Raw genomic sequence first — 23418 nt, 5'->3', positions numbered from 1 at the left:
GAACAATATGTTCTTCTGAGATGAAAGTAAAGGTATGAAGTACAAACGCAAAAATAATCACATTCAAAGTAAAATGATCTACTAACTACCACTGACTATCATGAAATACACATGCCAGTTATGTACTGTTGCATTCCATGTTGCCAAAAATTCGGTTTGTACACCCAAAACTGGTTATGCAATACATGAGATGCATCTAATGTTGTTCTGATTTTAAATAGGACAAGGGGCAAAGTGAGCAAGTTCAGCTGGTTTGACGAGGATGTTTTGGCACAATGACACACATGCTGTATTTAAACAAAAAGGCAAACAGTCAGTATGTAGATTTAAAGCCCAGATATCCTCAGGATGGATAACAACCTTTATCACACTCGCTCATTGGCAGACAGCACATACCTATCATCACATGGTTGCACACAAACGGGAGTCAGATTTCGTCCCCTGTTAAAACCAATGTCTCCATCGCTCTGGGATTTTCTTGATGAACAAATTGTGGTTCTTTATCTTGATGTTTTTTTTTTTATCTCGCTATGCTCCGTTTCTTATCAGATAGTTGGCGAAATCTGTATAAGCTGATATAACAGCAAGAGGTGTAAATATTAGTCATTTTGAGCGTATTCTAGTCCTGCTCAATGTGTTAAGTGTCCTGAGATTACTTCTGTTGTGATTTGACACTATAGATATAATTTAATTTAATTTAATTTAATTTATCATGTAAGGTGACCTTGGGTGTTTGAAAGGCGCCAACAAATAAAATTTATTATTATTATTATTATAGTTAGTTTGAGTTCAGATCAAAATGTACCATCGGGGCACGAAATTAACTTTGCAGCATATTTCATCAAATGTCCAGACATCAAACACGTTTATACCTTCTTATCACATCAAATCAAATCAAATTGTATTTATATAGCACATATACAAACGGCTGAGCCGCAACCAAAGTGCTTCACAGAAAGTGCTTGTGCTTAAGACCAGATCTTAGTTGAGAAACATGAAAAAGTAATTTGCCAAATGTACGTTTTTATGTGTATCATTCATATCTACTTTACAAGTAAAGTGTGTGCGAAGAGATAAAGTTTTGATCAGACTTTAAATTTTTATTTATTTTTTAAATGTAGAAGGAAAAGCGTTTGATTAACACTGAAAACGGTGAAGGTCATGAGGACTCGGAAGGACAAAGTGTTGATCTCTTGTTGTTTTTGAAGCTTTGTTGCTGGTAATATTTGTCCAACGACGTGCATATGACCAATAGCGCGCGGTGGCGAGCACGTGTCCCCACGTCATGGACAACACCCCCGTCCGGCCCACTGACGTAAATTCTGAGCAGAGACTCACCCTCCGCCGCTCCGCCGAGCCGGGTCGAGAGAGAGGCAGACGAAAGACGTTGATACGGGGGGGGAATCGTTAAACCGTCCATCTATTTCACAAGAAACGCGATTTTAACAAGAGATACAACACGAGTATGATGGCTGTCTGAAAACAGTAAAGGATGGCGCAGAAAGATACGCTGCTAAACCTCTTCGCCGGGGGGTGAGTTACATTAATGCTAACGTTGCCTCCACTATCCAAATGTTAATGTCACAAAAACAGGTACCGCGACCGCAGGATACGACATGTTTGCTCTGTGGGTTCTTTGTGGAAATTGCTCGCTAACTTCACGCGTTTTCAGCGCTATTGAGTCAGCATGCTAACAGCTAGCTCGTGTTAGCATAGCGCAACCTGCCCATCACAGCAGACACCTCTTTCTCTTACCGTCTCTCACTAACCGGCATTACTAGTATGTAAAATGACTGGGTGAAACTACTAATCGACGTGTATGACGATTGTTAAAGTCTTAATTTAGTTATCCATCTAACGTTGTTTGTCGTGGGCCAATTAGCCACCCGGCAGTACATTTTGTTTCCGATGATCAGCCAGCGGTACATCTTTGCGGAAGTTGTCTTAACGACTGCTAGCTACCCTCAGCTAGCGAGATATTTCGGTGACTTTATGCTTCTGTTTCTGTCTGGAAGGTTGTGTTCGTGTTGCAGAGCATTGGAGCGGGGCATTAGGTAGTACACTGTGTTAAAACGGGCGCTGTAATGTTGTAATTGGAAACTGTCAGTTGTCTGGACGTGGCGCAGTCACGAGAGGAGTCGGGCTTTAGCTAACGCTGTGTTGTGTCCTTCGGGGGTTACATAATACATCCAGCAAGGGCTCCATGCTAACAATGCTAATGGTGCTACAGCTCATCAGCCCTGAGTATCTGACAACGAACTTGGTGGCTCACGGTTGAGGTTACAGTCGCATTTAATAAACACTAGCTTGTTCATAATGACGCCATTTCGCCAGTCGTTAGGTTAGGTTACTATAGTAGTTGACTCATTTTAGATTCGCACATGGAACTATATGAATGAAGGAAATTAGTTTAATGCACCATGGGGTTATGAGGATGCTGACTGCTTTGTTTGTAGTTTTAACTGTTTCACCTTGTGAATCACCTCATAGGCAGTCTTATTAAAACGTGCAGTATGTCGAGAGGGAAAGCGTGAGTAAACTAATAAAGTTAACAGTTATTCCGAAAACCAGCCGAACTCGTATGACAGCAATTGGTCGATTCCCAAGCCACTCTTAAGTCAAAGTATTTTTTGAGAGTCCACATTTGCACCCATTCTCCTAGGTTTCTTATCTTTTGTGGTCACAGATCATGGTCACAACACATTATGTCAACATAGCTAGGCGTCTTCGTCACTGCATGTTATGTAGTTTTGGACACCATGTAATATGGAGTATAATTCCTTCCTATAATCAAATATGAATTAACACTCAGATGTGGGCGGATAGGTGACTAATGATCAGTGATAAAACAAGGCCAGGTGTTGCTAAGATGTTTGACTCACTAATAGTACAGAGGCTTAGTCTAATCTGTTCTAGATTTCAAAGCTGTCGCTGACAAGGTTATAGACATAGTTGATGAGGGTTGAACCATTGTGAATGGTAAATTACTAAATTAATATTTTTATGCTGAAATAGGTAAAGTGTCATCTCAAACAAGCAATTATAGTGTCTGCACTGTAAAACCCTGTGCAGCAGATATGGCTGAACTGATTGTCCCCAAGGCAGAGCCAGAGACGTGTATTTGACCATAATTGTTCATTGGCCGGTAGCTCCTCAGCTGTGTTGTGAAGGAAGAACACTTTCTTCAGTCAAAGCTGATATTGGTAACCTTTGTGAATAATAGAGCAACTCTATACCTAGGTAATATACATGTATTATATTCAGATATTGCCATAAGATCCATAACCTTTTATTTTTGATTGATCAATTTGCAGATGTAGTGGTACGGTGGGAGCCATTGTGACCTGTCCCTTGGAGGTGTTAAAGACACGGTTGCAGTCCTCCGGCCTCGCCCTCAGACCCATCTACCAGGTCCACCTGGGTACCCTGAGTGGCACTGGAGTTATCCGACCGGGTACTGTGACACCGGGGCTGCTGCAGGTCCTACGGTAAGATGTCTCTTTTGTTAATGCTGTCGGCAAACAGTGCTGCAACAAGCCATGTGGGCAGTCCCTAGAGATAGTCGTGTTTTTCTACCTGCAAACAAAGGCATCACGTTTTCCCTCCTCACAACTGGTGCACTTTGCTGTCTGGTAAGACTGCCTTGAAGGGACTGTCATTGTTATTAGCTGGTGACATTGATGACGACATTGTGAGTTTTACCTTACTGTTTAGGTATGTCTGTGCTGTTGATGTAACCTGTTTGTCAAAACAACTATTTCTGTTTAGCATAGTTGCATAAAGACCTGTGCAGTTCTTGTGATTTAGTCCATCCACACTTCAGGTGACCTGTAAACTGTTTTCTGCTGTTGTGGTCTTAAAATGTAGGCCTCAAAATCTGACTTGCATAAAGGGAGGATTAGGTACACAGAATCAAGCTTGAATTTTGTGTCTTAAACCAGCTGGTGGCTCGAAAAAGTTGCCCTTTTATGACTTTGCTTCGGTTGAGAGGAACTAGAAGCAGACCCACTGGGCCAAGAGGAAGGAGGGAAGATTTTAAGTGTCGAGTCCGTGTTATATTACACTGAGAGAATGGCGCGACAAACTGAACCAGTCTCTTCTTGAACTACAAACTCATTTTGTACATTAAACCATGTCTCCAATCATTGACAACTCAATATTAAACACTGTATTGTTGTTTGTCACTCATTGTTGCTTGAGAGAAGAGGTTTGCATCAGAAACGCAGATATAAATTGCGGTTGTGCCCTCCCAGTTTGTGAGGCTACAGACAGACTGTCTGTTATCTGAAGAATGAAGTTCACTCCCCCCAAGGAGTTTAAAAAAACCGAGGGGGCGTGTGGCTGACGTGACACTGCAGGCACTGCAGAGGGGACTGGGTTTCATGTTAGACCTGTGTTAAACCAGTTCAAGTGGACAGGACTGATGTAACACTTGGCGTGATTGCAGGAGCTACCGCACTCCACCCCCCCTAATAGACTAACTGTATATTGAGACAGTATAACTTGTAAAACTCATATGTATACTCCAATAATAGCTTTTTGATGATTGTTTACTTTTGTTTCAGATCGATTCTAGAAAAAGAGGGACCAAGATCACTGTTCCGTGGTCTGGGGCCCAATCTTGTTGGTGTGGCCCCTTCAAGGTACAGTGAAATCATCGGTGTCTACACTACTACCCTAGATCATTGTAGTTTTGTTCCACAAAGACCCGAAACTATGGCAATCTCTGTGTTACTTATACCTTCCTGTTGCTGAACAGGTTATTGATGACGCACATTAAAAAAAGCAGAGGCTTCAGAAGGCCAGAAAGTGAAGCAGTAGTTGTTTCTCAGTAGAGTCTTGTTTACATGAGTCGGGACACTTCAGTGTACAAATCCACAGCATCTAACCAAAGAAAACAAAAAGGAGGAGACTGTATTTATATTTTTAACTGTAATGGCTGAAAGCATTACTGTTTGTATAAACAGGAAGCTGTTGTCATGGTAGTGTTCTTTAGTTTGTCAGCTGATTAGTTTGTGTAGTTTACCACATCCGTCGGCACAAGGCCTCTGTGCTTGCATTTTATTTACCATCTTAACACAAGACACAACAAATAAGGAACTATGTTTGAGGTTTTAGTTCAATCTCAAACATAGTCATGACGATGGCTGGATAAGAATTGATCTGTCTTAAGTCTCAAGTTCAGTATTTTTTTAGTTCTCCCTTTTTAAACATTATTTTCACCTTTTTTTTTGTTTTGTTTTTTTACAAATAGTGACTACCAAGGATGTTACCATGTGGTTGTAGAAGTCTTCTTAGCTACAAACATAACCATAAAATGAACAGTCCTGACACGTTTGCAACTAAATGTTGATTTAGACTTTGAGACTGTTGAGCTGAAAAAGTTCATGGGTTACGTATATTTTCCTCAGAGTTAATGAGTAGCCGCAGCATGATCATTTGCCCAGTAATATCACTGTCCCTTCATTCCACTTGCCAACTTGGACGGGCTCATATTCAGAGCAGCTCGGTCGGCATCTGTGATGCCCAGTGCTTATTCAGCCCATTCTGGTGCAGTGGTGGTTTGTTCCAGAAGCAAAGTAGAGAGAGCGGGCACCGGGGAACAGACTGCTCTAGATCCACTCTGTCAAAGGCCAACTCAAGTCCAAATGGGATATTTTGCATAATTTCCCAGCTGTTATAAAGACACATTCACATGGTGAAAATACATTCATATTTTCACCAGTGGAAATCACTGTGTGTTGATCTTTACAGCTGCTTCTGTGTTGAGTTCTTACCAGTTTGTTCTCTGTGTTTCAGAGCCATTTACTTTGCTGCGTACTCGAAATCTAAAGAGATGTTCAATGGGCTGTTCGTCCCCAATAGTGGACCAGTGCACATGTCCTCTGCTGGTGTTGCAGGTGAGCAGTCTGCATGTTAGCCTTTGTTACAAACATAAAAACAACTTTACAAATGCATGTAATGTAATGCAATACAGAGCCCTGCAAAATTATTAAATATTATTATTATTCTTTGGTCGACCCTGTGTATTAAATGCCAGAATGCCTACATGCTTTTTTTGATGTCTACAAAACAAACATGATAGACTTAGAAATGGTAATTTTACTACGAGGCAAGTATAACTGAATGCAGTTTTTTTTTTATTCTGCTGTTATTCTATTCAAACTATTAGAGTGCAACAACATGTCCATCCTTATACTTTCTCATGTGAATGTTCTGTTCCATTGCAGCGTAAAACTGAACTTCTTTTGTCCCCCGTCCTCAGCTTTCGTTACAAACTCTCTGATGAACCCCATCTGGATGGTCAAGACCAGGATGCAGCTGGAGAAAAGGTGTGTACACTCCTTTAATTTCACTTTCGTGCAGACAGTTTAGCTCTGGTCTGAGTGTAGTGTTAAATCTGTGTAAAACCACCTGACTTATTTTAGGGACTTTGTGATGGGAATCAAGCCAAACCATGTGACCTTTAACCAAAACCTGTAATGGAGCGTCCACGGCAGTGTCCTTGGGTTATGCAGTTTGTGAGACTGAGCGTGTGATCCAGCTCCATAAATACACAGTGCTGACGCACTATCCTGCTTGCAGAAGAAGAGTCTATATTTACATTACCTAGTACAGGGTAGTAGTGTCATGTGAGATCAGAGGAACAGCAATGTTCACTCTGTCTGCAAAGAACACCTGTCCTCTGAAACAAAATACAAAATTTGGTTAGATCTAGATTAGTTACTCATTCAACTCAACAAGGAAACTCTAGGGTTTATAGGGTTTATCATTGTTCTAGTTGAAATAGTTATATAATGTGATTTTGGGACTAATGACCCTGACCGGTTGGACTTTTTAGAGCAAGAGGAGAGAAGAAGATGAATGCACTGCAGTGTGCCCGCTATGTTTACCAAACGGAAGGGATTCGGGGCTTCTACCGAGGCCTGACTGCATCTTATGCTGGCATCTCCGAGACCATGATCTGCTTCCTCATCTACGAGACGTTGAAGAAACACCTAGCCAAGAGCCAGTTCAGCTCCTCGAAAAATGAAAAAGATAAAGGAGCCTCGGACTTCCTGGGTCTGATGCTGGCAGCTGCTTTTTCAAAGGGTTGTGCGTCCTGCATAGCCTATCCACACGGTAAACGCTTACATCCATTATTTGTCTCTTGCAACACAACAACCTAATGCCAGAGAGATGTATGTATTTCTTTGACTAATACTTTTTTTCTCTTTTTGCCTCCACAGAAGTTATTCGGACAAGGCTCCGCGAGGAAGGCAGCAAGTACAAGTATTTCTTCCAGACAGGGAGGTTAATAGCTTTGGAAGAAGGCTATGCAGCTTTTTATAGAGGACTCATTCCACAGCTAATTAGACAAATCCCCAACACAGCCATCGTCCTTTCCACGTATGAACTCATTGTCCATCTGCTTGGAGAATCCAAGTGAAGAAAATGCTCGATAGTTGGGAATCCAACACAAAGCACGCTGGGCAAGAGACTTCTGAAAATGCAGTACATACATTTAATTTAATGTGGTGCTACAGTGCCCATTATGATGGAACTGAAGCAGGTTGTACTTTTATCCAAAGAGCTAAACACTTTATTTTATTGAAAGCTTGTTGTTTGGAGTTTATGAAAATAACTGAAGAATGTGGTACTTTATTAAAACTCCAAACCTGTGAAAAAAAGGTCATCTTCCTAGAGGACTAGTGTTAAGTTAACTAAATTATTTTATGTTTTGTTATTTTATGACAGTGTTTGTTTCCTTTTATCAGTGGTAAATGTACCAACACATGACTGCGCAGGTTGACTCTTTTAGTCAATGAAGGGAATTAATATATAGATTGATTGCTAGTAATAGTGCGGTTCCTTGCAATGTCATTTCCTCAAATCCTTTCTGTTTCATAAATACAATCTGCTGGTTTTGAAGTTTGATTTATAGAGGGATGTATCATATTTTTCATTATATCAATATTACGATATACAGGCTTATCTGTATGTTTTCTTTGTGGAAAAGAGATTCACCTTTTACAATATATTGAGAACTTGGATGCTTATTTGACCAATGGCTCAATAAAATGCATCAAGAAACTATATAATTGGTGGTTCAACTGAATCCTGAGAAATTATTCTGTTAATACCAACATCTACCTTTTATTGTGATGAAAGCACAAGGGGGGGGGGGGGGTGTTGCACTGCTAAGATGGCAAAATCAGATATGCAAGGGACTAGTTGGCTGGCTCCAAATATTCAGTTAAATTAATCTAATTATGAATCTACCTGCTGATGGAGACTTGTTGATTTGAAGATTGCCTTCAGTCAGAGCTCTCAAATGAATTTAAGTTCATCCCATTTTTGGGATTGTTCTAGATTTTTCCAGCCTAAAGTATACAGTGAAGGCTCTCTACTTGCAACATATGGTAGTCTGTTTATGTTGAGACTGAACATCTAGTTGTGTTTTCTAATCATTTTCATCCACGTACTGTAAGTTGCTGCGAAAGTGTTACTTTATTTTCTCAATAATTCCTGCTTCACATACAGATTGATCCTGAAATAAGTCTTCCACATATCATGCCTATAAAGAATATTCACCCCATTGGACGTTTCATGCTTTGTTTTGCAAGATTGTCTCACAGTCTAACTCAGCTTTTATGTCATTGAACAACACTTAAAAAAAGATAATTTGACGCTGAAGTGGAAGGAAATGTCTACACATCAAGCTAATTTAGGTATAAATTAATAAATAAGTATAAATTGGATGTATAAGTATTCAAATTTAATTGTAAAGGCACCTTTGGCAGCAATTACAGGCTTTAGTCAGTGTATAGGTCTGTATTAGTTTTACACATCCAGACAACTGTCTTCTTTGCAAAACTCACCATGGACTCTCAAGTTGCATGGGGATCATGACGCAACTTTTTTTTGCACATAACGAGGACTACAAGTATGTTTTTTTTTAAAATCTAAACTAATTTTTTTGGACCATGTGCTGTGGAAGCCCATTTCTGCCACATTATTGATCAATACTGACTTATCAGAATAAGAAACCTTAAAATAATGACTTAGTATTTCAGACATACTACACTAGTGGTTGGAATGGGCTTCCATATATTTCAGCTAAAAGCCTTCATCAGGTGTACATAAAAAAAGAGAAAATGGCAAGGAATACATATTTTGTTCTCTCAGACTTGAGAGCATCAGTGTCCCTTTAATTTAAGTCAACATGAATATTTCTATAGAAGGTGGTTCGTTGGATAAATCAAGTTTATAATGATTTGCTGTATACAATGACTTTAATTGCGGCCCTGTCCCCTGTAGTGGCCTCCTTAAGGAGAACGCTAGTGGGTTTTCAATGCAGCGCTGTGGTTATGGCGACCTCTGTCGGCCGCGGGGAGAACCACTCTGCTGTTCACCACCGGAACTCGGTTGACGTAAGTACGGTGGCCTGGTGGTATGTAGTTTCCCTCCTAACGCTATTCCATCAATCTCATGGCCACTGTGCTGTGTTGTTGACCGCTACCGGACTCATCAGCAGCCTCACTTAGAGACGAGAATTGATTGTGTGTCAGAGCATTAGCATTCGCTCACTTCTCAATGATGTCTTTACGGCCGCCCAGTAGGCGTCTGTGGTTAAAGTTGCTTAGCTGTTAGCTGTTTGTTCAGTAGGTTAGCCGATATTTATCCTTTGCAGAAGGCAAGCTAGCGAATGAGTTGCTCTGTCGCTAGCTCTCAACGGCTGTACGCATCGTCACCACGACAACGGACATCCTTCCCACCTTCCGTCTGATGGAAGGGTAAGGGGAATGATGCTGACATTCCTCCATATCCTTTTAACAGGTAAGCTAATTACGGTCGGTTAAGTTTGTTCGTCAGTACCGCTAACTCCAGCGGCTCATTTAGGTAGTTTACGGTTCGTGGGATTATGCAACAGGATGAGTTAGCCGGCATTTAATTGAAGTTAGCACAGTTGCACTGGTTGCTGCATTACAAAGAAAACGCGTTTTCTACAAATCATAACGTCGATGTTGAAAATATGACTGAAGGTAGTAGGCCTATCTTGTAACTAAATGGTCTTTTAACTTTAGTTAATGTTCCGAGATCAGTGTCTTTTAGCGTGGCTCATTATAAACCTGTTGGTTACCTGTAAATGTTGCCATTGTAATGTACACACAGTTGCTACTTTATTCGGGCCACCTAGCTCTGCTTAAACACTCCATCCCTGAAAAAAACAATTATAAAATTGGCAGAAGCTGAATTGTAATACTATCAAAGGTGGAAGCTAAAAATGAATTAACTCTATTGACAGAAATAAGTATTTGGGTGGAACACAACTTTTACTTAAGTACTTAGACAGGAATTATTATTCGACTGGAATATACCTTTACAACTATAAAGAGCAGTATTTGGGACAACCTGCTGGGACACAGCTTCTATACAGCTGTTTTTATTATCATTATACTTATTCTCATTTTTTGTTGCAGAAGTTGATTCCATACATAGGTTATCCATCAAGTAGGCTAACAAGTAGGTATGATAGAAAAAGGCATTTTGCCCTCCTAACTTCTTTTTCACTCTGGGGACTGACAGTCAGGAGCCCTATATATTCTGAGAGTCCTGATTGGAGGGTCAGTCATATGGGGTTTAAGGAGATCAGGCGGGTAGGGAGGAGCTGGTCCATTTACATTTAAAAGTCTGATTGGACGTGGATAGGTAGCCAGCAGGGTTCTGAACCATTTGAAGACTTTTATTACTATTGCTGGCTTTAAAACTTTAAACATAGCAATAATGTATGAAAGCTGTGGAACATTGTTAGGTTTGAATGAAGTTTTTGTGCAGACATTGTAAATAAGTAGAGAAAAGTCTGTGTGTCTTTGTATCTCTCTGTGTGTATGTCCAACTGAACTAATCCATGTCTAGCAGCAATCAAAGGTTGCCGTGGTGATGATGAATATTATGTGACTCGGCAGCATGTCTGCAACCAGCACACGATTTCCTACATTTTCACCAGAAATAATCAAGAAAATTGTGGGAAGGGGAGCAAGTTAAAAATCTAGCTTAGATGCAGCCCAATACACACCCATTATAACATCAGAAAAGATCTGAAAATGGCATAAAATGTCAACTGTGAAGATATAAAAAAATCTGAATGTCAGTTTAATAGTTCAACGTCTTATAACCGGTTTAAAGTTTAAATGGTGTCTATAGCTGAAAGTATGCGGTTAAGGAGATGAAGTTCAGATGAAGATGCTCTTCACTGAGTCGCATTGTAAAAAGCTTGATATTTTCAAAAAGGTGACTGTAAGCAGGAATGTCCTTCACGAGTCACACATTTGACATTTGAATGGTTTCTATAGCTATAAATAGAAATAGAAGAATAAAGCTGCTGAGTCAGCATTCCCGCTGATAAATGTTTCCCTCATGAAGGTTAGGATGGTCACCGTTTGTTTCAGAGAGGCTTTCATCCAGCTGTACAGTTATGTTGGAGGCTATTAGAAACATCTCAAACTAGAGCCTCCAAAAACACCATAAACGCCTCTCAAAAACAGTTTCAACGGACACTGAACTGATAAAGGAGGCATTCATTGCAGCGCTGCTACTTTTGACAATATTAGTTTGGCTAGTGTTTTGTGTACCTAATAAACAAGCAGCTGAGTGTAAAGGAGCTGCTGTCGTGGACTTTTTGAATGGATTTCAATCTGTATTCGCCCAATAACGATGCCGTGTTTGTGTTTCCTCGCAGGCTTGTTAGGTGTTCAGTGGAATGGAGTTACTGCTTTGGGTAAGCCTGGGATTGATTGATGAAAAGCTACTGCATCCATCCTGTCTGTCTCCAAGTCATGCTTCTCTAATCCACAGGCGGGGTCAGACTAGTGGATGGAAAGAACAAGTGTTCTGGCAGAGTTGAGGTACTCCGCCACGACCAGTGGGGGACTGTCTGCGACCATGGCTGGGACCTCCGGGAGGCTGATGTGGTGTGTCTGGAGCTAGGCTGTGGCTTAGCTGAATCGGCCCTTCATGGTGCAGTATATGGCGCGGGCAGCGGAGAGATCTGGCTGCGGCACGTCCAGTGCTCCGGACACGAGTCCAGTTTGACACGCTGCGCTGTCGTCCTCCACAGCAACGCCTACTGCACCCATGAGAATGACGCAGGAGTGAAATGCTCAGGTGACGGTCCACTTTGTTGAGGAATTATATTTAGCAAGGAACAGGGCCAGTTCATTGAGAGATTTCTGCCGGGTTGGTTTATAGAGGCTATTCTGGTTAGTGACCAGTTAGACATTTATACAATTTTCAGGATACTGGAATGAGTTACCAAACTCAGCAGAATCCCACAAGCATAAATCTTCTGAGAGCATTTACTCGCTTTATTTACCTTTTTGACGATTTCATGATCTCATTCACTTTTTGTCAACCCTGCTTTACTCACAGGTACCCTTTTAATGCCCACCCTCACCCTCCTGTCACCTCACACTGTGTACTCTCCCGGAGAGGCTGTTCGCTTCGGCTGCAGTGTTTTGCTGGGTCACCATCTCAGTGACTTCCACCTGTACAAGCATGGGGTGTCCACGCCACTGGTCACGCAGAGGGCGGACCAGACCCAGACCAGAGTGGAGCTGACCCTCTCGGACATAGAGACTTTCCACCAGGGCAGCTACAGTTGTCGCTACAGGATCAAGGGTGGCTTCCCTCTCCAGCTGCTCAGCTCTCCACCCAGCAACTCCATCAACATCACTGTTGGTGAGTTGCATTGTCTAATTCATATTAACACCGTTCCAGCTCCATTAGCTGAGGCAGACTGAGAGATGCTGGACCTTTTTAGAATATTTGGCAAAAATATTAAGTGTTAGACAACTTTAGATTCAGGTCCAAGTTGGGTTTAAACAAAGTTCAAATCTTCAAGAGAGGAGGGACTTTTTTAACCTCTGTATTACCCTGAATACTGTAACCTATTAAATACCTTTTTGGTTGATCACAGTGGAGCTCATGACCCCCCAACACTGGTACAACACGTCCAGTGAGGCCCCGGCTGGTTACGTCATTAAAGGCCACAACTTTAACATCACATGCTCCACACTGCAGCAGTACCCTGGAGGCTCCTTCCAGCTGCGTCTGATCCGCTCCAACGGCACAGTGCGCCAGTCCTTGCCTGCCCTCACCCCATCCGTCACTTTCACCTTTCCCAACGCCCAGAGCTCCAACGAGGGCTACTACTACTGCCTGTATCGGGTCCAGTTGGGCGGACGCACCTTTGTCTCCAGAGAAAGCCAGCCCCTGCCAATAGCCATCAGAGGTAACACTGATGATATCATAGAGACGGACCATAGATCAACGATAGAGGTAAAGAATAGAATATGTATGTGATGTGTTTTTAGAAAGCTGAGTGGATTGAAAAAACAGGAAAGTTGCAGTGGTAGATTAAATCTATCGAAGAAAATCTTTCCCGTTATTTAAAGATAACTCTTCCCACTTTCAGACCCAGATCCGTTACTGAGTCCAATGGTGATCAGCTGGATTGTGTCTGGCCTGACATTTGTTGTAGCCGTCGTCGTTATAATCATTGTGGCAAAGGTGCTGTGTAACAAGGAGAAGAAGCCCACTGAACTTGAGCGAGAGACCAGAACCTGTAAGTTCCCTTTAGAAGCCTCTGAGCTTTGGATAGAGCTGTGAATTTTTATTTATTAATTTATTTTTGCTAATGGATGTGCTTCTTTCTACAGGTGTGGACAACACTTATGTTGCCTTATCGATTAACAAGCTATGACGGTGTATACAGGCAACAGATCACCAGGTGAAAGAACCACAAGGTACTGAAGGACATGATTATTGCATCGCACCTAAATAGTATTTACCCTCACGTGCCCTGTTGTTTCTATGTAAACTGGTGAATACATTTTAAAGGCACTTTAATATTGAATGTCATTCTCTATGGCTATATTCTTAATTGTGCCACATTGTGTGTGAATTAAGTGAAGCATTTTGTTTCATTCAAGGGGGATCACAAGTGAGTGGACAGTCAGGAGGCTCACACTGCGTCCATCATGGATTCGGGTGGCAGGAGACGTAACACAGAACCGCTTGGTCACCCACCGCCTTTGGGGGGGGGGGAAAAGGCCCCACCTGGACCCAGTTCAGTAGATGAGGCAGACTTTTTACTGGACTAGCGTAGACCTACATCACGCCAAACGTCAGGCGAGTGTTACTGCTGGGAAATAATGGCTATGATTAGCTTCTAAGCCTTGTATTATGATGAGAAGTGGTCTGCCACAGAAGACGGACAGTATAAATTATTTCCAGTTTAACGTCTGTAGTGGTTCCAGCTAGACTTCAGATTCGGCTACTGCCATGACGCCAGATGTATGGAGTAGAAAACGGCAACTAAAGACTTAACTGGGGAAACTGTGACGTGGGTCCCTCAGGTCTGTGTAAATGCAGTTTTAAAAAAAGAGTTTTGTATTTATTACCAGGTAAAACTAATGACAGGCTTGACTAGCTTATTATGTACTTGCTTCTGCAGACCAATGGTCCCTGGATTAGAAGATGTCTTTGTATTGTCAGTCTAACACTATGCATCTTATTTACAATATATACACTACTGCACTTGAAGTTGGTAAATAGAAGCTGTAGTTCATTAAAATGCTGCTGTTGTTGGAGCTTGTGATGAGTTTTGTTTGACAAATATTTCTGCATGAACTGTAGGTTGATTTATCATATCAGTTTAAAATAAGAGGAAAGCTTTTATCATAAAGCATAGTAATTAATTCATTTTCATACTGTAATTATTTAAACATTTCCAAATAATTGTTGCTCTTGAAGAAATGACTTGGCGCTCCAAATGCTTACATACGCAAGCTCTTTTAATAGTTTGAATTATGCAACAGCAATACAAAACACACATCAAACCACAAGATGTTGGATCGTACAAATGTGTGATATCTATAGTGAAAAGTAGCACGAATGTGGCATTATAGCTCGTATAAACAGTTGACTTTTTACCAAAGATGAAACATTTCCCCAACTATTTATTAAATGCTGGGAACACATCGATATTTATACCCTAATTATTCCAACAAAACCAGTGAGGCACTTGTAATACAGCTGGTCTGAAACCTCAACTGTACTTTAATTATTATTTCTGATAACTGACAGATGGAAGCAAATTCTGTATCCCAAGGTTCTATAAATGTGAAGGTTTGGTCAATCTTCATATTAACAACACGCACAGAAACAAACACTGTTTGACACCCGCAAGGACTGTTATGCTGAAAAAAGGAAAATCTTGGGCCGCTTGTGACGCGAGTCACAGTAGTGAAATATGGACACATTCTGTCCAACCTCTTTTAGTGTGAAGAAAAATATCTAAAACTTGCTTAAAATCTGATATGACATTATTGTGATGGAATCTCACATTTTAAATTTATTTAAATTATGAAGTCCAATGAGAGATTTGTGTGAAATGACAGGATTTGCACGCAGAGCCATTCACTGATTATTATAATGTATACGATTGTCCGAGGCTCACCACAATACAGTACAGTACACTGACTTTTTGTTTGCAGTTTGTGATGCTTTATGTGCCAAACAAAGCTCCGTCTAAATATGAGACATGTTATTATGACAATACACTGGCCTTAAATTGTAACTGTGGCATAATATTTGGAGTGAGGACTCTCTGTATTTTGGACTTTTGATATGTCCTTTTAAAGTGGCATTCTCCATCTATTCTAGAAGTGGTGCTTCAGTCAAGCTGGGTGACAATTTTAACTATAAACATAAGCAAGAAAATAAACTGCAATTATAACGCATAAAAATATTGCATAAAGCCCAATTTCAGCAATGTCCATTAACAAAATACATTCATCCAATTAAAATGCAGAATAAAGTATAATATCCCTTAAAAAAAATGAGCATGAAGGTAAAAAAAAAAAGAAAAATCATTCAATTCCTTTCATGGATTCATTCGTCTCCATACTGGAAAAAACGATGTAGAGAAAGACTGCCACAGCCAGGAAGAACATGAACTGAATCCAGGTCGGGATGAGGTGCGACGACTTTGGTGCCTTCGGAGCTTCTTGGGATTTCATGGGTGTCGAGTTCACGAAGGAGTTTCTGTAAGTCGACGGTGTGTCGTACATTTTTGGCCTGAAAGGGAATTAAATAAAAATCCATCAGGAGATGAACTTCTCCATCGCAAAATAGCACGGAATCTGGTGTTCTTGTGGTTCCGACGACTGTAATGTTGGGTTAAACGATAATGAAATCATAGTTGAACATAAATTTGGTGCTGACAAATCAATGTCACATTGACAGAACTTTAAACAGCAACACTTTTAATAATCAATTGATTGTTTTGTAAATATCACATCTTTCTGCATCTGGACAAAATTGTTTTTATTGTCTTACATTTTATAGACATTAATTAATTAAAAGGTGATATAAGATTGGGAGACATTCCTCCAATTTTTACATAGCAAGTACTTGTTTGCTGCTACATTAATGCTCTGTATCACGTATGTTGTACCTTTACCATGAGCAATACTGCAATAGAAAAATATGACTTTTATACTACAGGTATCGTCCTGCATTGAAATACCACTTAAGTAAAGGATCATAAAGATAAATAACAAAATATTGTTAAAATGTAAAAAAAGTAAGTGCAAGTGTAAAAGTAAGAAAGTGTTACCATTATAGGTTATACTATTCGGAAATTACTAATGCATTAATGTGTGTAGAATTTACTGTTTGATCAGCCCAGGTGGTTAATTGGTTGGTTAATTTAATTTCAAACATGACATCATATTTTATTAGTGCAGGTTTCGTATGTAAAATCTCCATCCTTATAGTAACAAGCTGATAAATGCAGTAAAGACAACATTGCCTCTGAACTGTAATGGCACAGACATATGAAGTCGCGTTAAATGGAACGAGACAAGTGAGGTACAAAATGTACTGAAGCAAACAATTTAGTGAGTTTGAACCTAAAAAGATCGCTTGTTGTTGAACATCTGATGATACTATTGGACTTAGCATAAATACACTTACTCATCAACAATATCCCGTCTGCGGTATTCAGGCTGTGGCCGTGAGTAGCTGGAGTAGGATTGCCTGCAGAGCGACAGATAACAGCATGCGTTTACTCCTCAGCGGCCGAGACGATGACGACTGCAAACGTTTAGATGTTGATAACTTACTTGTGTTCATATTCCCCCTCATTCCACTCTGGCCTTGACCTCATGTAAGACCCACTAGAGACACAAGAAAGAAATAATTACTTAGTTAGATTAGTTTTTGCCAATGTGACTTCCTGGAATGGAAGATAGGAAACAAATGTTATTAGCTGATAATCGAGACATTCAAAGAGAACTGACCTGTCTCCTTCATTGTCACTCCTCACCTGCAGAATGGGAAGCAGCGATGATAAAGTAGTGAGGTTTTTTCAACAGTGATGATGTAAACAATGCATGCCTGTATGCCCAACAGCTTCAACAGTCACTGCATTCAATCAATGTTTCGTTTGATTTATATTTGTATCTCTGGCCCTTCAATGGGTCACCCCTCCTCAATCAGATTAGAAAACAAATACGTGAATACAAATATTTGACTTTGGTTGACGTAAATATTTTGTTAACTTGATTATTGTTCCCAAAATTCAGAAAGAAAATCTCTCAGGCATTAGCCATTTAAACCACAAGGTTAGGAGCCCGAATGTCATCCGACAATAGTACAGATGGATCAATATCTAATTTAAAGCCTGTTGATTTCCCCCATGTTGATACAATTTAGTGTCAACAAATCAAAGCTGACATTCAAAAGGCCATTTTTTTTATTTGGAGAGTATTTATAATAAATCGAGAAATGGAATGGAAAGAGATACTTACAGGTGTCCTGTATTCATAGGTGACTTCCTCCTCTGAAACCAATACACAAACATGAGGTCAATTATCAGTGCATATCTTCCACATTTGTGACACTTAAAGTGGCCCACACAAGTAGAGGAGTTGCTGCCGAGGGTTATTTTGCCACCCTCATTAATAGTTAGTGGTAAACCACCTGGTCAACAGCCTCTCTCATTAATTAAAACCACACAACAGCAGCTCAGATATTTCTAGGTGTTTTCTTGAGCTTTATGCATGCTTATAATTAATACAACGTTTACATTTGTTTGCAGAATATCTTGGTTTATGTTGCTTCAATTTGGACCATATTAAGATCAGCACAGTGCTCCATTTAAGTGCTCCTTTTGTAGACAGTTAACCACTCAGGATTGTGGAATTATGCGCTTTCACGTGTTTCTCAAAGCAAAGCTGTCAGGTAAACGTGCTAATGTCAGCTACCCTCTTCTCTGTAGTAGGTTTTGTCGGACGACGTCTTCGCACTCTTCCCCTTGGCCATGGCCTCTTTCAGCTTCTTCTCGTACAGATTCCTGGTGGTTCCTGAGGACACACGGAAAGTCATGAGCGAAACAAATAAACAAGCGCACAGAGAAACCCCCAGAAACCCGCCGCTGCTGCAGGAGAACCGTCGGGAACTTGAACAGGCAGGGGGAGGCCTGGGAAGTTAGCTGGCGTTGACGTCGAGTCAAAAACGAGCGCAAAGTAAAGGTTGAAGTGCGAGCCGCTCACCGACCACAGGCCCGTGCTTTATCCCGTACTCATCCAGCAGGTCGCTGATTTCCTCCGCGGATTTACTTCCCAGCGAAGAAGACATCGTCGTGATTTGATTTCTGTGATCTTGTTTGGGCTTAGCCGTTAGTTGTTCTGTTGCCCCGCCCACCGAAAATGACGAGGAGGAAGGGAGCGCTCGTTTTGTGCCGCATGCTGTAGCGAGGATCCTCGGCCGGGGCAGTCTGGGACCACGGACAGTGTAAACCCCGCCCTCTTTTATTGCCCACTTGGAGAAAACATTTGCGCCAAATATTACATCATATCCGTTTAACACATTCTTCATTTATGGGTCATATTCGGGTTTCCTTGCTGGATAAATGAGTCAGCGCCGCCTACTGGCAAATCATATTAACGTGCAGCTAACGCTCAGTGTTTACTAGAAGTAACTACAAACAATAACACAGGCTTTATGAAGAATGGCCCATTTCAAGTGTCCTAATATCTTTTAGATTACTGATGGAACCAACCACGAAAAACTAATTTTAATCACTTAACACACTGTTTAATCCGTAACAATACACTGTATATTTTCGATTAAGTTTTGGATTTTTGGATTTTGGATTTGTGATGATGAAGAGAAGAGCAAGAGAACTACTCAACTTCTCAAAAGTGTTTTCCAACGTTATTAAATGCCTAAAATCTAGGTTTATTTATATAATCTATATCATTTACAATATGTCTTATCCACTGTCCATAGAAATACATCAGCGCCACTGTAAACAAAGATAGATTTTTATTATAAGTATAAAGTTGCATGTTACAGACAATGGAACACAGGTTTGAATGTTTATCTCTACATCGCATTTTTACAAGACAATAATGTAATTTGGGATTTTTCTGTCATCACATGTAAGCATGTGAACAAGCTTTACCACAAACTAGTTTTTGACCTAAAAGAAAGACACGTGGCTGAACCAGTCCGCCTGGTCTGTGGCGAACCAGAACATCAGCAGCCCCGTCAGGACCACCAGACTCATCTTCAGTGTCAGCTTCAGCATGTTGAACCACTGCGGGAACAAAGGACAGGGCAGCAAGGTAAAAGAAAGTACACACATTTAGGAATAAATGCACAAAGTGAATATCCAGTAAAGGTCAGGGAGCACGCACTTTTTGTTTCCTGGCACAAGTTGGTATGTTGCTGAGTTCTGTCACGCTCTCTGGGAGCTGAGTGTCCGGGGGATCACAATCTGGTGTTGTTTGCGTGGTGTTGTCGGGCTCCTTCAGTTCCTGGACAAAGGCAAAGCAGTTAAAACAAAAAAAAACTAGCGTATGTGTTCATGTGTATGTGTGCACATGCAAACCTCGGATGTTTCTGCAGAGCTCAGCTCCCCGTCCCCTTCGGTGGAGCTGCTGAGTGAATCTCTGTCACTGCTGAGAAACGAGGGAGCAGACACGGTCGTTTTTTCTGTTTGGATCCATTGCAGCTCAAAGGGTGTAGTTATTGTTCAAGTTAAGAAGTTAATACTGAATTCTGCTCACCTGTCAGATTCGTAGTGAATGACTCGAGACAACGGATCTGCACAAAACTGAACTTTTATCTGCCTCCCTATATAAAAAATTCACAAATGGAAAATTCTGAATTGTTTGAAAGTATGATTCCATGTAAAGATTGTACCCTTCAGCGTCTTTACTCACCTTCTCTTTCATGTTCCTCTTCGCTGTCGTCATAAAACTCGTGGAACGCCTTGATTCTCTCCTGCTCTTGTTTCCAGTTTCTCTCCTCTTCGTACTCGTCGTCACCCAGCTGCCCCAGCTCCATGATCCCAGAGGCTCCGGCTTCAGTGTTGAAGAAGAAGATATCATCCAGGGATCCCTGGTTGGAGGGGTTCATTGTTTTGTCATCCCCTCTCTGTACCACCGAGTAGCGGGTGACGTCTTCTGCAGGACACTGAGTCACATCTGAAAACAGTCTTTCCGGTTCCTCTGTGTCCTCTGTGGTTAACAGGTCTTCACACAGAAAGGTATCTGTTGTTAACACGTCTAGATTCCAGTTTATGCTGAAATCTGCTGGAGCCGCTCTGTTGTAGTAGTCAGCATATTCTGCGCTGCTCCCACAGCGGGTCTCCTCCAGTTCCTTGTTGCTTTGAAGATCTTGTAGAAACATGGTGTCAAAGAGTTCCTCATCACTCCGTCTTTCTTCCTCATCATCACTGAAGGTGTAGGAATCACTCTCACCTCCAGCATCCACCTCTATGTCTCTGCTGTACAGATTTCCGTCTCCCTTCTCATCCGTGTCTTCAGCTCTTCCCAGGCAGGTGCTCTGCGTTGCGACCGAACCGCCGGCGGACGCACAGGTCAGGCCGTGTGACTGGTGCTTACTCTTTTGTTTTTCTCCTCCGTCTTCCACATATTCACACGAAGAAAAGTCAGAGGGATAATCTGCAATGCTCTCACCTGCATCTTGGTGCTCCTCCCCTGAGAAATCCTTCATTTTCTCTTCATATTTCTCACCATCAACTTCAGCAATAAGATATTGCAGATTTTGCACTGATATCTCTGGAGACTCCAAACTGACTTCTGCTGAGTTATCTCTGTGAGGATTTTCAAGTGCAGGAACCTTTCCCTCTTGTTTGGTTTTCATGCCCTCACACTCAGAGTCACACAAGTCCTCTTCCTTTTCTTCTTCCCTCTCTTGCTCTTTCTCTTCAATCCTGTCGCTTATCATCCTCCTCTCACTGCCACGTTCGGGGAATCTCTCAAAATAGGACACCGCCTCATCACTCTCACTCTCACCTTGCTCCTCGTTTCTAACTTGAGGGTTTTCAGCACCCTCCAGGGCCAGAGGTTGTCCCTCAGCAAAGACCCTGTCCTCTCTATTTCCATCGCACGACGCGTCGCTGCAGCGAACCGACTTCAACAAATCCCCCGGGTTCTCTCCTGTTCCCATATCACCCCCCTCTTCCTCTTCCTCTTCCTCTTCTCCAGAGGCAGAGTATATCTCTTCAGACTCTCCATCTGAGCTTGCGTAATCTTCGACCCCTACACCGGCAAAATCCTCCTCACCGCTTTTATTGTCACATTGCTCTCCAGCAACATTTTCAGCCATGTATATATCTTTAGTTTCCACAGACAAAACTGCAGTTTGGCCTGTTACTTCCTGTTGCAGAGACTCGTCTTCCTTTGTAAGTACGTTTTCTTCTGACCTGTTATCCTCCTCAAATCTTTCATCAAAATTTAAATTCTCAAAGTCCAAATCTCCAACGGGGAATGACGGAAGAGCTGTTTCTGTAACATCGTTAGTTGAAAATGAAATAGTTTCATGAATAATTTAAAAAAACAGAAGAGAAGTAAATACAGTACTAAGACATACAAGACATATTTCTTACCTGAAAACGCATCACTGAGTAGATCAGCAAAACTTTGTTCCATCCTTTCAAAACAAGAGCTTATATAGTACGAGTTATATCAAGACAAACATTTCTGCATTGCCACAGATAATCTCTTCACAGAAAGGAAGAGAGCGCCAAGTAACTCTCTCTCATCTGTTGCCGCTGCAAGTGGCTTCCTGTCAAACAGACGTTGCACAAATTACACATTAAAACGGATATATTGGGTTAAACGCATAACTGCAAATGTCTGCGTTTTGCAAGCCTTACTGTAAACTGTAGTCCAAATGTGTCCTAAAGAGGTGAAATCTGTAAAGTAATGTTTTGTGCTGCTGCAGGGACTTAGAGCTCATGAAATGATGTCAGCTTTGGTGTGGTTTTGGTTTCCTATGTGCAACATACACTCCAGCAGTCGTTCCCTTTGTGTTTACAGGTGTCTTTTATAACCGAGATGAAACGTTAAAAAAAGAACAGCTGTTTTCAGTGAATATTTTGTTGGCAGCGTTTATTTTGACTCACTGAAATCAAGTCAAACTACAGTTAAAATCCTGACAGCCTGGTTTGTTGATGTGTTGTCCTACAGCTCATTACGGAGGAGGTAGCGGTGGTTGGGCTTCAGCTCGACTTCTACGGGGAAATGATCGCTCACCTCAAGAGCCTAAATGTGCCATAAGAAGAACAGAATGTTACTGTGTGTTTGGTTCAGTGTGTTTGACTGAACTATATTTATAATATATGACATGCTCACCTCCTCCTCTGTGAGATGGAAATTCTCTTTAAAGTTGAATGGTTGAGCTGAACCTTGCACTATACTGGAAATAATCTCACGTCCATGAACGATAATCCTGTTTGAAAATGGGGAAAAAAAACACCCTTTTAATAATCTTATTATCATTACATACAGAGTATGAATGCAAAGCAGCCTCATTGTTACAGTAACTGACCTGTCGTAGGCACAGTGCGTTTTCTCACGGACGGTAGTGTCTTGCTCATCTCCGATCAACCAGCGAAATTTGGGGTCACTCCTCAAGCGCATCGCCCTCCAGCCCTTGATGGTGACGTAGCTGCAGCCGGCGTTGAGGTCCCCTAGGATCATCACGTTCTGGGCGGACCAAGGTGAGCCAAAAGGAAAGTTTGACATGTCGTCATGTGGAAGAGGGAAACCAAAACGGGTTTAAAATGAGGAACTCTGACTAAGATATAGATAAAAATAAACAAATGGGTTGAATAAATACACATATTTGAGGGATGATGATGTTTGACCTACATCAGTTTTCCACTTCTTGTACATTTCTTTGAAGACAGTATAGAGTTCATCAATCTCCTTCATGGCGTTTCTGGGACAGGTGTGCTGGCCAATCAGGACAAAGTCCTTCACCACTGCACAAAACAACAACAACAAACATCTTCAATAAATGTGTTTCCATGCACACTATATATATATAATT

General features: G+C 41.3%; 6 protein-coding genes across 7 annotated transcripts in view; 3 read left to right on the top strand and 3 right to left on the bottom strand.

The window, feature by feature from the left end:
* atp5pb (ATP synthase peripheral stalk-membrane subunit b) overlaps window positions 1-23418 on the top strand; it is a 339131-nt gene that overhangs the window by 303328 nt on the left and 12385 nt on the right. The gene's annotated exons all lie outside the window — the stretch shown is intronic.
* Window positions 1333-8578, top strand: slc25a33 (solute carrier family 25 member 33). Its single transcript, XM_084016020.1, has 7 exons — window positions 1333-1533; window positions 3315-3488; window positions 4566-4643; window positions 5800-5900; window positions 6266-6332; window positions 6842-7122; window positions 7230-8578. Exons 1-7 carry the CDS (start codon window positions 1493-1495, stop codon window positions 7427-7429), a joined length of 942 nt encoding a protein of 313 aa, XP_083872146.1. The 5' UTR covers window positions 1333-1492; the 3' UTR covers window positions 7430-8578.
* On the top strand, window positions 9480-14633 carry LOC311017108 (uncharacterized protein). 2 transcript variants are annotated; one of them, XM_084015267.1, is made up of 8 exons: window positions 9480-9819; window positions 11723-11761; window positions 11839-12147; window positions 12412-12720; window positions 12959-13273; window positions 13457-13606; window positions 13701-13771; window positions 13974-14633. In XM_084015267.1, the coding sequence occupies exons 1-7, from the start codon at window positions 9786-9788 to the stop codon at window positions 13742-13744; spliced, it is 1200 nt and encodes a 399-aa protein (XP_083871393.1). In that variant the 5' UTR covers window positions 9480-9785; the 3' UTR covers window positions 13745-13771; window positions 13974-14633. The 2 variants fall into 2 exon arrangements, with proteins under 2 accessions (XP_083871393.1, XP_083871394.1); XM_084015268.1 differs by having other exon boundaries at window positions 13701-13787.
* LOC311017109 (uncharacterized protein) lies at window positions 14804-18771 on the bottom strand. The gene is made up of 7 exons (XM_084015269.1): window positions 18603-18771; window positions 18315-18413; window positions 17859-17890; window positions 17349-17374; window positions 17172-17225; window positions 17023-17085; window positions 14804-16122 (listed from the first exon to the last, which is right to left on the bottom strand). Exons 1-7 carry the CDS (start codon window positions 18685-18687, stop codon window positions 15915-15917), a joined length of 567 nt encoding a protein of 188 aa, XP_083871395.1. The 5' UTR covers window positions 18688-18771; the 3' UTR covers window positions 14804-15914.
* Window positions 19359-22447, bottom strand: LOC311017323 (uncharacterized protein). Its single transcript, XM_084015574.1, has 7 exons — window positions 22241-22447; window positions 21971-22149; window positions 20280-21869; window positions 20124-20190; window positions 19946-20015; window positions 19752-19871; window positions 19359-19651 (listed from the first exon to the last, which is right to left on the bottom strand). The coding sequence occupies exons 2-7, from the start codon at window positions 22011-22013 to the stop codon at window positions 19535-19537; spliced, it is 2007 nt and encodes a 668-aa protein (XP_083871700.1). The 5' UTR covers window positions 22014-22149; window positions 22241-22447; the 3' UTR covers window positions 19359-19534.
* The window catches only part of dnase1l1l (deoxyribonuclease I-like 1-like), a 2095-nt gene continuing 1203 nt past the window's right edge, over window positions 22527-23418 (bottom strand). Inside the window, exons 6-8 of the mRNA XM_084015575.1 lie at window positions 23238-23350; window positions 22915-23072; window positions 22527-22815 (exon numbers count right to left, since the gene is read on the bottom strand). Of these exons, the coding sequence (XP_083871701.1) occupies window positions 22629-22815; window positions 22915-23072; window positions 23238-23350 (458 nt within the window). The 3' untranslated portion in view covers window positions 22527-22628. The remainder of the gene's footprint in view (window positions 22816-22914; window positions 23073-23237; window positions 23351-23418) is intronic.

Source organism: Eutrigla gurnardus, assembly GCF_963514095.1.
Source record: "Eutrigla gurnardus genome assembly, chromosome: 8".
Taxonomy (NCBI): Eukaryota; Metazoa; Chordata; class Actinopteri; order Perciformes; family Triglidae; genus Eutrigla; species Eutrigla gurnardus.
The sequence above is the reverse complement of the archived record's forward strand: the minus strand, read 5'-3'. Positions and strand labels throughout refer to the sequence as shown.